The 11,425-nt window shown below is 36.1% G+C and overlaps 1 protein-coding gene across 2 annotated transcripts; it reads right to left on the reverse strand.

Annotated features, from left to right (window-relative positions):
- Positions 1-3,272: 3,272 nt before the first annotated feature.
- On the reverse strand, positions 3,273-7,259 carry LOC113287527 (optic atrophy 3 protein homolog). 2 transcript variants are annotated; one of them, XM_026536306.1, is made up of 4 exons: positions 6,958-7,259; positions 4,583-4,717; positions 4,074-4,160; positions 3,273-3,799 (listed from the first exon to the last, which is right to left on the reverse strand). In XM_026536306.1, exons 1-4 carry the CDS (start codon positions 7,084-7,086, stop codon positions 3,524-3,526), a joined length of 627 nt encoding a protein of 208 aa, XP_026392091.1. In that variant the 5' UTR covers positions 7,087-7,259; the 3' UTR covers positions 3,273-3,523. The 2 variants fall into 2 exon arrangements, with proteins under 2 accessions (XP_026392091.1, XP_026392092.1); XM_026536307.1 differs by lacking the exon at positions 6,958-7,259 and adding an exon at positions 5,979-6,935.
- Positions 7,260-11,425: the final 4,166 nt, after the last annotated feature.

Below are 11,425 nucleotides of genomic sequence, written 5' to 3' on the forward strand. Positions count from 1 at the left end.
CAAATACGACATCTTCTTCAGCAAAAACACTGACCCCGAGATAGCAAATATAATTAGAAACTTCATGCAGGTTTAACAGATTGATACTAAAGATAAATATTTCAGATCCCTTCTTTTCACCAACAAAAGCAAAATCCAAGCCTTCAAGCCTTGCTTAGACAAAATAACCTGGGGAACCCTAAGGTTTGTACTTTATTGCTTGGAGTTATTTCTGTAAGCCAAATGATATAGGTAGTCTTGGCTTCAGGAATGGAGTTTTTAATAGATCCATGATAACCAAGATAACATGGAGACTAATATCTGAACCAGATTCTCTGTGGTCCTCTACCATGAAATCCAAACATTTCAAAGAAACAAATGTGATCAGAAAGGATATCAAACCTAAAAGAACTGACTCTTGGATATGGAAAAGAATTCTGGAAGGGGTGGAAAATATTCAGAAATATTATAGATGGAAGATACACAATGGTCGAAACATAAGGATATAGGAGGACCTGTGGATTCAAAATAAAGAAGAAATAACAAGAAAACCTCTACATTGCCCTAATGATCTTACCCTAGTCAGTCAGCTAATAAACTTCTCAGAAAAATGGGATATGGCTCTGATTTATGAATGGTTTAATGAGGATGATCAACTCAATATCCAAAATACCACTTTCAACATTAAGGTGGAAGATAGAATAATCTGGAGTCTCACTGATGATGAGAATTTCACTGTCAAATCTCTTTATGACAAGAAGATCAATGACAAATACAAGGATGACATCACCAATCCAGTATGGAAGAAAATCTGGAAACTGGATACCATACCATCTATCCAAATGTTCATCTGGAAATGTGCTCATGGTAACTTACCAACCAATGCATTCTCGACTATATTGATCATATCTGTGATCTACGCAAAAGTGTTGCATAAAACATAACTCACACTCTCATCTCCTACCCTTATGCTGCTGAAGTGTGGATTAATCTCTTTGGTGCTCAACATTAATGCTTTAGGGAAACAGTAACTTCAATGAATGGCTTAACTCCTGGTTCCTTCACTCTTACCATCTTAAGGACTGTATACTAATCTTTGCTACTACCTGTTGGTTCATTTAGAAAGCTAGATGTGATCCAGTATTCCAAAATACTAAACCTTCAACTCTGATTACTGTGAATAAGATTAAGCAACATATATGCTCTTTTAATAGAGTAATGCACAATCAGAACCATATTCTAAATATTCTCCATTATTATAAAGATGATCAGGATATTATAGCCGTATTGACCAATGAACATAAGTTAAAATTTGGTACCACTATCAGCATAAGTTTCATGATTTTTATTACAATGAAAGGACATGCTGACAACTTTACTTATACTAACTTTGCTTTAATTGTTGTGTCTTATGCATGACTCTGTGTGGGAGCAAGAAGGATCAAAGAATGCATCCCTGGGGATAACAGAGTCAGAAGAGGGGCAGAACTAGCAATAAGATGGGACAAAGAGTTGCAAAGAACAGACATTGACTTCCAAGCAGAAGATGATGCAACTCTGAAGGAGATAAAAGAAGAATACAAAACTGAAGTCCAAGGGAGATTCAACCTGGGTCACCATCAGATGACAAATGAAAATTTTGAGGTTGTTTCTTTTGTCCTGGGAAAGTTGGTCAAATCACTAAGGATCGAAATTCTACGGCGATTACATTAGCTACTTTAAATCCCAATTCCAATAATAGATAACTTTAATTGGAGAGGTCCAAACTTAAACCTTTTATTTAAGGGGTAGGATCCGATGACATGGTTATATTGACATAATCATGACATGGTTTGGACATTTTTTCTACAAAATCCAAGTGACAACAAGTTTGAAGCTAATTTTTTGATGACATGTTCCACTTATATAGCTCTACATTCCTGCAAAAATGAGAGTATTCCGATATACGAAAGTTTACCATCCACAAAATCTAATTTCAACCGTTAATTTTCGACGGTTGATATTCAAAATGGTAGATGGTAGTCTTATACGTCTCGGAATGCTCTCATTTTTGGTAGGAATGCAGCGCCATATAAGTGGAACATGTCACCAGGAAATTAGCTTCAAACTCGTTGTTATTTGGATTTTGTAGAAAAAATGGCCAAAATATGTCATGATTATGTCAATATAACCATGTCATCGGATCCCACCCTTTTATTTAATTATCTTCATTTTATAAGTGGGAATGTAAATGACAACGCCACCAACAGAAATGGTGCCATAAAAGTTCTGCATGAGGCTACTGAAAGCTCTACAGACCTTAGCTTTAACTTTTTGAGTTTTCTTACAAATAAATAAATAAAAAGAGTTTATAAGAAGAAAAACGTCAAAATATCACGATAATATCATTCTAACCATGTGATCGTATCCTTTCCTAATATATTTCACCTAAATAATGTTTAGGCTAAGATCACCACAACGAATCAACTCTGCTTTTCAAGTGAGAATATCAATAAAGGTGGTAGTGTAAATTAAAGATCGTAATTTTGATCAAAATTAGTCGACCGTGAGAAAAACCGGGAGAAATCCCTATTAAAGCCACGGGATTTCTCCCAGTTTTTCTCACGGTCATCCTAGCACTACTGAATTTTGATCAGTTAGGAATTGTGCATAGGCACTGTACATAGATGCACTCATAAACAATCTGCCGTAAGGGTCAAAAAAGACAAGGCATACCTGTCGGTGTCAAACCTTTTAATACAGAGTCTTCGTATGCATCAATCGACTAGTGCATAAGAAAGAAAGAAAAAAGTACAGTATTTGAAAAACAATAGTAGGGCAGTGCATTAGAAGCTAAAAGAGCATCTTATATCTCTTAGTCATCGGAAGATATGGGAGGAAACTCTTTCCAGTGGTGTGGCTATGGAATCAAGGAATAAAGTGCCTTTCCCACTAATATACAGTACCCATCCATGATGTTCACACATTCTTAAAGAGATGATGAGAGGAATCATATTTCCAATACTGCAGCGTGGGGATTTTTCTCGCTTTCGACTTAGTTGTTAAGAAACACGTTCCCCAGTTACTACACATAAAAAAGTAAAAGATTCTAGTTGGTAAAATAAGTACTTGTCATTCATGTAACAGATGTCTTGAACGATACTGAATTGATCTCACCAACTTTGAATCCGATGATAAACAATAAGTAAAGCAAATGAGAACTAGGAAGTAGCTATGGCGGGTGGCGGCCACATTGGAATAAACTCAAGTTGCTCAACTGATTGAAACCTAAAAAAGAAGAAACTCTGGCCAAATTGTGAAAAAAAGACCTCGATCTGTTATTTACCGTTATTTGGATAAAGTCTTAAAGTCACAAATGGACTAGTTAATGTAACTTTTATCTGATTACCCCTGATAAATTCCGTTGGGCTACAGAATCAAAACCTTTCCCTATGCATAGAAAATCTAAGCGGAAAAGAAATGGTTAAATCAATGATTAACAGTATAAAAGGGAAGTATTTGCAATGAGCCACTGAATCCTTGACAAATCTTCAGAACAGGTATCTCAATGACCAGGTGAAGCACCTTGCTTGGCATCTTTAGCAGAATGAGCAGGTGCTGCGGACTTGGGATCTTCAGTTGTACGAGCATGGGTTGCTGACTGGCCATCAGTTTTCGGAGGAACTTCTGACCCTGATTTGGCATTTTCATTTCCATTAGGATTCCTGAAGTTGAAAATACCAGAGAGTCCTCGGGCCTTGGCTAGCTGCTCCAGTTCTGCCAGTTTCCCTTTAATGAACTCCAGTTCTCTTTCTAAATTTTCTTCTTTTTGCTTTATTTCCTACACATGGAACCGTACAAACAGGTTTCCAGTCAGTGGCACTAACCAACATGAAAACACAGCAAAAAAGAAGGTAGACGAATTCCAATGAAAGTTGAAGGGGCATGTAATCATTTGGCAAAATGTCAAGATGTGGAAACAGAAGTAATTAGGATGGCAGACAGAATAAAAACTGAGGACACTCTTATATCAAAAGAAATGGTAGTTTCAGGAACACCCAAAGTAAAAACGAAGGAATAATGTCATCTTCCAAAGAAAGACAATCAAATATTACCTCGAGCTCCTGCTTGCGTAACTCTTCCTTTCTGGCTTCAGATCTAGCACTTCTTTGCACCTCAAAGATAATAGCAGCACCAGCAACCTTCACAAAAGAATGCATGATGACGAAAATTTGAACCATGAGCCACAATATATGTTGCAAGCTGCGTTATATTCCCCAAAAAAGAACCCTAGGCGACGTAGTTGGAATAAGCTTTAGACACATGGATGCACACAGGAAATATTTGATGAGGGATTTACGGAACCAGTCGGGGATAACTTATATGCTTATTTGAGAAAATTAACAAGCATACGCTGGGTCAAGTCAGACATAAACAGAAGTGAATGCTTGATTCGGTTCCAAAAAGAAAGCCAAACAACCCAAAACAGGCGTTGACTCAAGTCAGCCATAAGAAAATTCATGTATCAAATTTTGATGCTGTTCAAGACTCCAAATTCTGAGCCAGAACTTCCATGATATAATATGTCAGATGTTTTTATATATATAAAAAAATAAAAACTTACCGAGAAGACGAACATTTCTCCAAGAAGGTCTGCAGCAGCTTGAACAGCTTTCTCTTCATTCAAAGGTCGGATCGCCACATCAGTTGCATGACCATAAATCCGTCTTTGCACGGTTGTCGTAAATCTGTGATTTGTCTATTAAAACAAGAAGACTATGAACAAGAAACACTACAAGGGATATGTAATGTGAATACATTAAGTCATAAATAGACAAAAATTAAATCCATTACTGAATATGAGCACATGACAACTTCAATACAGCCTACAAGCTTCTCCTAGTTGTATTGTTCAATACGTAACAGATATTCTTTAACAGAAAATGACGACAAAATGACATTTTTTCAATTTGGTTTTTTTAATTTGGGATTTGGACTAGAACAGAATAGCATCGGCTGCAATAGATGGTTTTCCTGTGAGAAGAAAACAATTAGGTTGAAGTATGCTACATTAAGGCAGACATAAGATAAAGCAGAAACTAGTTCAAGTAGTTCCTTGATGAATCTGTGGGAACTAGGGTAATTAAACAGAAAGCTAGGAGGATGAAACTATGAAAGCCACCATTACCCATTGAAAGTAAATGTGCCATTGAGAAGCAAGATGAAATCCACATATACCAGGGGATTGAAGTGGTATGAGAATATCATGATAACTTCTCAAGGCTAAAAAGAGTTACACTCTTGATTGACTTGAATGACAAAACAGGATTCACTGACATCCATAAATAATATTTGTGTTTCGGGGTAAAATTGCTTAGCTTTATATTATTAGAAAATTTCATTAGGAATTGAGAAGATCTCAAAGTTAGCATATCAATTTATTCTTCCAATGCCGACATTTCTCAGCTCAGAGTCTTCCATAAACTAGCATAAACACAATTTACTGTAAGGAAACTTTGATCGTTGTCTACTGCTACTAGTAGTCATTATGGCATATTTTATTGACACGGTTTCAGTATTTGCAATTCTAGAAGTGACAAATATTTACACCCTTTTTGTCCTTGAAATTGTTCCCCAAGAAACTCTTTTTCTGAAAACTCTAAATTCAATTCAGAGTTCTTATTCATCTTATTAACACCTAGCCAGCCCCATGACCATAGGTCCATAGTAATGGAATATGACTACTGAACCATATACTTCCAAATATCAAAAAAATCTCTATTTCTACACTAACCCCCTAAAACTTTTAAACTCATAACATCACCAGATTAGACTAAACTGAATAATTTTACCTTGAACCTAATCAAAAATGCACAACCCCAAAACCCTAAATCAAAAGATATAACACACCAACTAGGCTAAAGTAATTAAAAATTAATCATCATATTAAGTCTTCAACGATTTCCCAAGAACAAACACCAAAAGAAATGAAATGTAGAGAGACAAAGGGGAAAACAAACCTGGGCAATATTGATGATGTATTCACGAAATCTAGGGTGTTTACCAGCTGCTACTTTGAGTCTATTAGCAATAGGCTTACAAATGGTTCTCAAAACAAGAGAACCAAGCTTAACAACAGGGAGCATCATACTTTGAAACCTGGATCAAGAAAACTAAGCACACTAACTAATAAGCAACTACTCAGGTCTTCTAAAAACCCTAATTATAACATTTTAGAGTCAGACTTTCTTGAAGAAGAAGATAAAGGGATGGGAAGAACTTGGATGACTATTCTTTTGTTGGTTATTGGCTTGATCAGTGATCTCGACCCGAATGAAATAGTAAGCACACATGAAGGTGGGTACTTGACATTAGGATTTAGAGGGCTGTTTGTTTGGTGGTGAAGCTAACATACCACTCTAATGGGACTCTATTTCTACTTGGGAACCAAGCTAGGAATTTCTGTAAAAATAGAGAGCCCTTTGCACCTTGACCTCTCTAAGTAACAGGTGTAGTAGATATCATATGCCAAGGAACGACACCTCTCACCTCTTAATAATCTTGGAAATTTTCTAGTAACTACTTACTCTCCTACTACTAATTAGTTGCGGTGGGACCGAAACAACACCAGGTTTTGTAAGTATTTCTCAGCTCAGGCATGGTCTGAGTGTACAATTAAGTGGTGAAAACATTTAACCCTTTTTGGCCTTATATACATCGAATTCCTCGAGATACTCTTTCCTTCTTGTTTTTTTCTGATTTGTTAAGGCAAAATCCCCGATACCAGACGCCGCCTAATCTCATCGTCCGAAGATAACCTCTAACTCTACAAAAGGCGACTACATTCCTAAACCCATTTCAGGATATCCCCAAAATCCCTAAGTCGATAGACGTAACTCAGAGATTGGTCTAAGATAAAATAAAAACTCATAAATCTAAGAAGAAATTCTCAACAACCCAAATGTTAGAAATGTGGAGATAAAAGGAAAGAAAGCAAACCTGGGCGAAATTGATGATGAGCTGCCGAAAACTGGGGTGTTTCCCTGCTTCCACTTTTAATCTGGTAGCAATAGGTTTACAAGCGGTTTTCAAAAGAAGAGTACCAAGCTTAACGAAAGGGAGGATCATTTCGTTAAAACTGGATTAACAGCACTAATTAACTATTCGATCTCTTGATCCCTAAACTCTAATTATAACATTTTCAAGTCAATTTTTCTTGAAGAAGAAGAAATGGTTGTGAAGAATATTGAAGGCTGCTGAGTTATTTCCTTCACTTCTCTCTTTCTTCGTTAGTGATAGTCTACGAGACCAGGACTGAAGTAGTCAAAATACCAAGTGCTTGACATTAGGGGTGGTTTGTTTAGACTTTACACATATATCTTATAACTTCTTTTATTTATTTTTTTCACGAAAGTCGGGCCAAGCCCCTGCTCGAACCCAGCCAATCGAATCGGCCTCACTGCCATATCCAACGCGTCATAACCCATATAGGTATTTACATATAAGAGAAGTATTTCATGAAATCTTCAAATTCTTGAGCGGAAACTCGATCCGCTGATCTCCTACTTGAGAATTAAGCTTTTGGCCAACTGGATTAACCCAGAATAGTTTCTAACTTCTTAAAATTGATAGATAAAGATTGGGTTGATGGATTAAAATTGATACAATTTGTTGTATTCTGGTAGTATATCCAATTTGTATTTTTATTTTCTTTTTATACGAAGACACATCGATTGATAACGAGAACTTCAAAACTAAACTAAACTAAACGATTGTAATGGATGATTTTTACCCACAAGTTGGTCAAAAATGTAACAATAGGGGGCACAACTAAAAACAAAAACAAATTGCTTTTATATTGAGCTTCTTTTTGACAATACAAGTGTTGCCTAATTGGCTTCTTCACAGCAGGAACTACTTGGGATGTTCTCTTTCATAAGCATGATGTCTTCTTTAATAGCTTCTAGTAGAGAGAGCGCTTTTCGGTCCATGGAGCCTTTTTCTTCGGTGACTGGTTTCATAACTCATTTGCAAGTTCGGTGATGGTGTTGCTGGAAAAAATGATTAATTCAGTTAATTGTTTCTACGATACCTTGCGTCTCAATCTCATTTGGGGTTGGTGCGATGTGTATCATCACTTTTTGATTCCTTGCCTCATCCAAAATAATCTCTCCGAATTAGGGATACTTTACCTTCGGGATTTATGACCGCAAGGTTGATTTTAATGTTTCCCAAGGTGGCAGAAATCTGGTACTTAATGGTGTTGATGGCTAGTTGAATCCCTAGTACAATACTATTATTATTATTTTTTATATTATTGGATAACGATTATTACATGAAACTAGTTGGAAGCCTAACAAGCTAAGCTCCAACGACATACAACTACATTAATTGAACAGGTTGCTGTGCTAGCCTACCAGCGAGCCTCATGGGTAACCTAGTCAAAGGAGCCGAAGCGGATGGGGGGCTGAGATTGTGTCACAAGGGAGGCAAACTAACTCTAACTTCCATGTTAATTTCTGCAATATTACGCCATTGGGGGCTCGAACCTGGGACCTCCTGGAACGCATGAAACTTTGGGGAACGAGGATGACCAGCTGAGCTAGGTGCCCGTTATTGCAATCATCCTCTATTCTGACATGGGCTTTCCAAATTTTCCCTACTATAACCACACGTTTTGAGTTTTATTGGCCAATTTATTTATCCCAAAGTGCATCAAAAGAGCTGAGTTGAATGCAAACCACACACTCGTAGCAAAAGGACAAGTAAAATAAAGATGTTTTAGGGTCACATTTTTCTAGGAGCATAAGTGGCAGACATGAAAGATAGAGGTTAATTGTGCCAACACTGAATGTACTTATAAATAAAAAGTTTAATCTTAGGGGTAATATACATTGCAAAAATATTATTCGATCTAAGAGGAAGTTATAGGTTTCTTAGCTCTTCCAGACATAACTTATGTATTTGGTGCTCAAAATCCCATTAAGGTTGCGTTGCCATCTAGGTTTATCGATTCCATTTCTATTAATATGGATGATGAAATAGTTGGCACAGTTTGTTGGCCAAACAAAAAATGTAAGAGATAAAGATTTCAATTTCCATTAGTAATAGCATCTTTGACTAAGGAACCTGTGAAGGTATATATAGTGGCCGATAGATGAAGATGGTGTAAAGATGAAACTCATTTGTCCTTCCAGGTATGAACAACTTATCTATAACCAATTTCCCAGATACGGTTAGCGTTAGAGTATCGCTCGGTCGAACTCGCAAGTTGTGCTATCTCAAGTTTGTTGTCAGTGTTACATGTACAAAATTATATCTTTATTTATAGTCTATTAAAGTCCAAGTCCTGGACTAGGATTAGGGTATCATAGTTGAGTATCATGCTTCACTGAATAATCCTCGAAGATTGAACACTGGAGAATAAACGAAGATACATTTGTAAACATCAAAAACAAAGAGGTATGTGAATACCGACCTATCCTATACTCACGACATTTACCATTCCATCTTATGAGACTATGTATTATGATTTTTAGTTGATTTAATATTACAAATAAGAAATTTTGAGTTCATGCTTGTCTTGGTTAACCTTTCGAAGTATGATTCAAGCAATGGATGTTCATAGATCCTTAGCAATCTTAGTTAGAACAATTTATTTTTCACAAACCATTTTTGTTTCAAGTTGATAGATTGGCAAGCAACAATGTATAATGTCTATGGATATTGATACTGGGAATGTTTCGAATTAATTGTGAGAGATTGAGAACTACTTGGCGCAAGGTACACATATTTGTATGTAAAACCTAAGCCAGTCTACAGACTGTAAAGGTTTGTAAACCCGGTTTGTGAACCCTGCGTCTGAGTCACGGGACGGCGGTAGGTTTGCAAACCCCTTGTATCTAACTTCGCAGACTGCCAAGGTATGCAAACCCGTTGGGCCTGACTTCGCTAAATGCAAGTGGTTTGCAAACCTATAAAGTTCCAATAATAACATAAGTATACGAACTACTTTATATGACTATGTTCGCTTTCGCTAAAACTCTCATAACACTCCAAAGATAGTGTTGTAGCGGTTTAATACAGTGTGGTGTTTAAAGCTGTATGAGGTCATGTAAAATTTCTGGTGCCTTATGTTTTTCCTTTCCCGTATTATATTGTTTATCTTTACAATAGGAATTGTACAAGTAGTACATAATCAATCTGGATAGGTTAAGTCCTTATTATTTGAGATAAAAAAAAACAAGATATGTTTTTATTGAATTATATCTTGAAAGACAGATTGCAAGTTTCATATTTGTTAGAATTCAGATCCTCTTAATAAGGATACAACTAGATTGATCTTGGATATTGATTTTTGAGATCGTCCAAGAACTCTTCTACATACACGGACCTTTGGTCTATACATATTGGTTGTGGAAGAGAAAGAGAAAAACTTTATATGCAATCTTCTCCAGGGGTCTTTGCTTTGATCTACTTGTGATTGTATTAGGTTTTGTCCATACAGGTTGCCGAACGAAAAAATTGTTAGTATAACTGGTACCTTCTCCTTTTCAATTAGGTTTAATCCTGCTCAAACCTTTCGGAAGGCATTTCCAAATCCAATAGCCAAATTTGGTAATAGTAGGATCAAATGAGTGCCTACTTGATGCAATACTTGGACTCAGAGCTACAACCCATAGAGATTGTGGGTTAGTTATCAAATTCCAAGAAAATTTACTTAATTAGACTAAATTATGTCTTTAAGGCCTAATCCTCCTAAGGATAAAGGTTTGCATAAGGCTTTCCAAGCCTTGAGGAATAATTATTCTTTCTGCTTTCCTTATTTCCCCACCAAAAGTTTCTATAGGGGAAAATAAGTTGGTTGGCAATGGATGTAGGAATCATGTAAAAACCCATCTTGTATGTGTGAAGTGATTCCATGATTGCTTCACCATAACAATTCTAATATCCTTTACTAGGAGTCTGCCAGCCCATTTTTGGATTTTGCATGCTTTTGTATCTCTTCATCATTAACTCAAAGCATTGTGCTTTGTCCTATTAATGAATACATGAGTTATCAGATGATTTTGTTTGTCTAGTTTCATTTTTAGTTTTCAACAAATAAACTACTGTCTTGCGGACCTCAAAACAATAATTCAAAACTCAATTTCAAATTAGATAATAACACATGTTACACCTTGCATTGTAAGAAAAATATGCTCATGCATTTTTCATGATTTATTGAATACAAAGAAGAACGATGCAAAAAAAAAACATTTATGAAAAGGAAAAACAAAAAATGATAGAAACATAAATAAACGTGAATGCAAAAGAAGTTGGCGAAAACTTAGAAGGTTGTATGTCCACAAAAACAATAAAATGGAGAGGGTACATAGTACATCACTAACTTTTGTTAGTAGGAGAATGAATCTATGATGTACTTTTAAATTAAAAAAAATAAAACTTTCGGAAGCGGACAAAAAAA

Source organism: Papaver somniferum, chromosome 6 (genome assembly GCF_003573695.1).
Source record: "Papaver somniferum cultivar HN1 chromosome 6, ASM357369v1, whole genome shotgun sequence".
NCBI lineage: Eukaryota > Viridiplantae > Streptophyta > Magnoliopsida > Ranunculales > Papaveraceae > Papaver > Papaver somniferum.

Excerpts from the sequence above, each read along its gene's own strand:
- LOC113287527 (XM_026536306.1), bottom strand. The coding sequence starts at position 7,086 with ATGATCCTCCCTTTCGTTAAGCTTGGTACTCTTCTTTTGAAAACCGCT. Across the intron at positions 4,718-6,957 it reads TCATCATCAATTTCGCCCAG|ACAAATCACAGATTTACGAC; the intron begins GTTTGCTTTCTT and ends TTGTTTTAATAG. Across the intron at positions 4,161-4,582 it reads GAGAAATGTTCGTCTTCTCG|GTTGCTGGTGCTGCTATTAT; the intron begins GTAAGTTTTTAT and ends TCTTTTGTGAAG.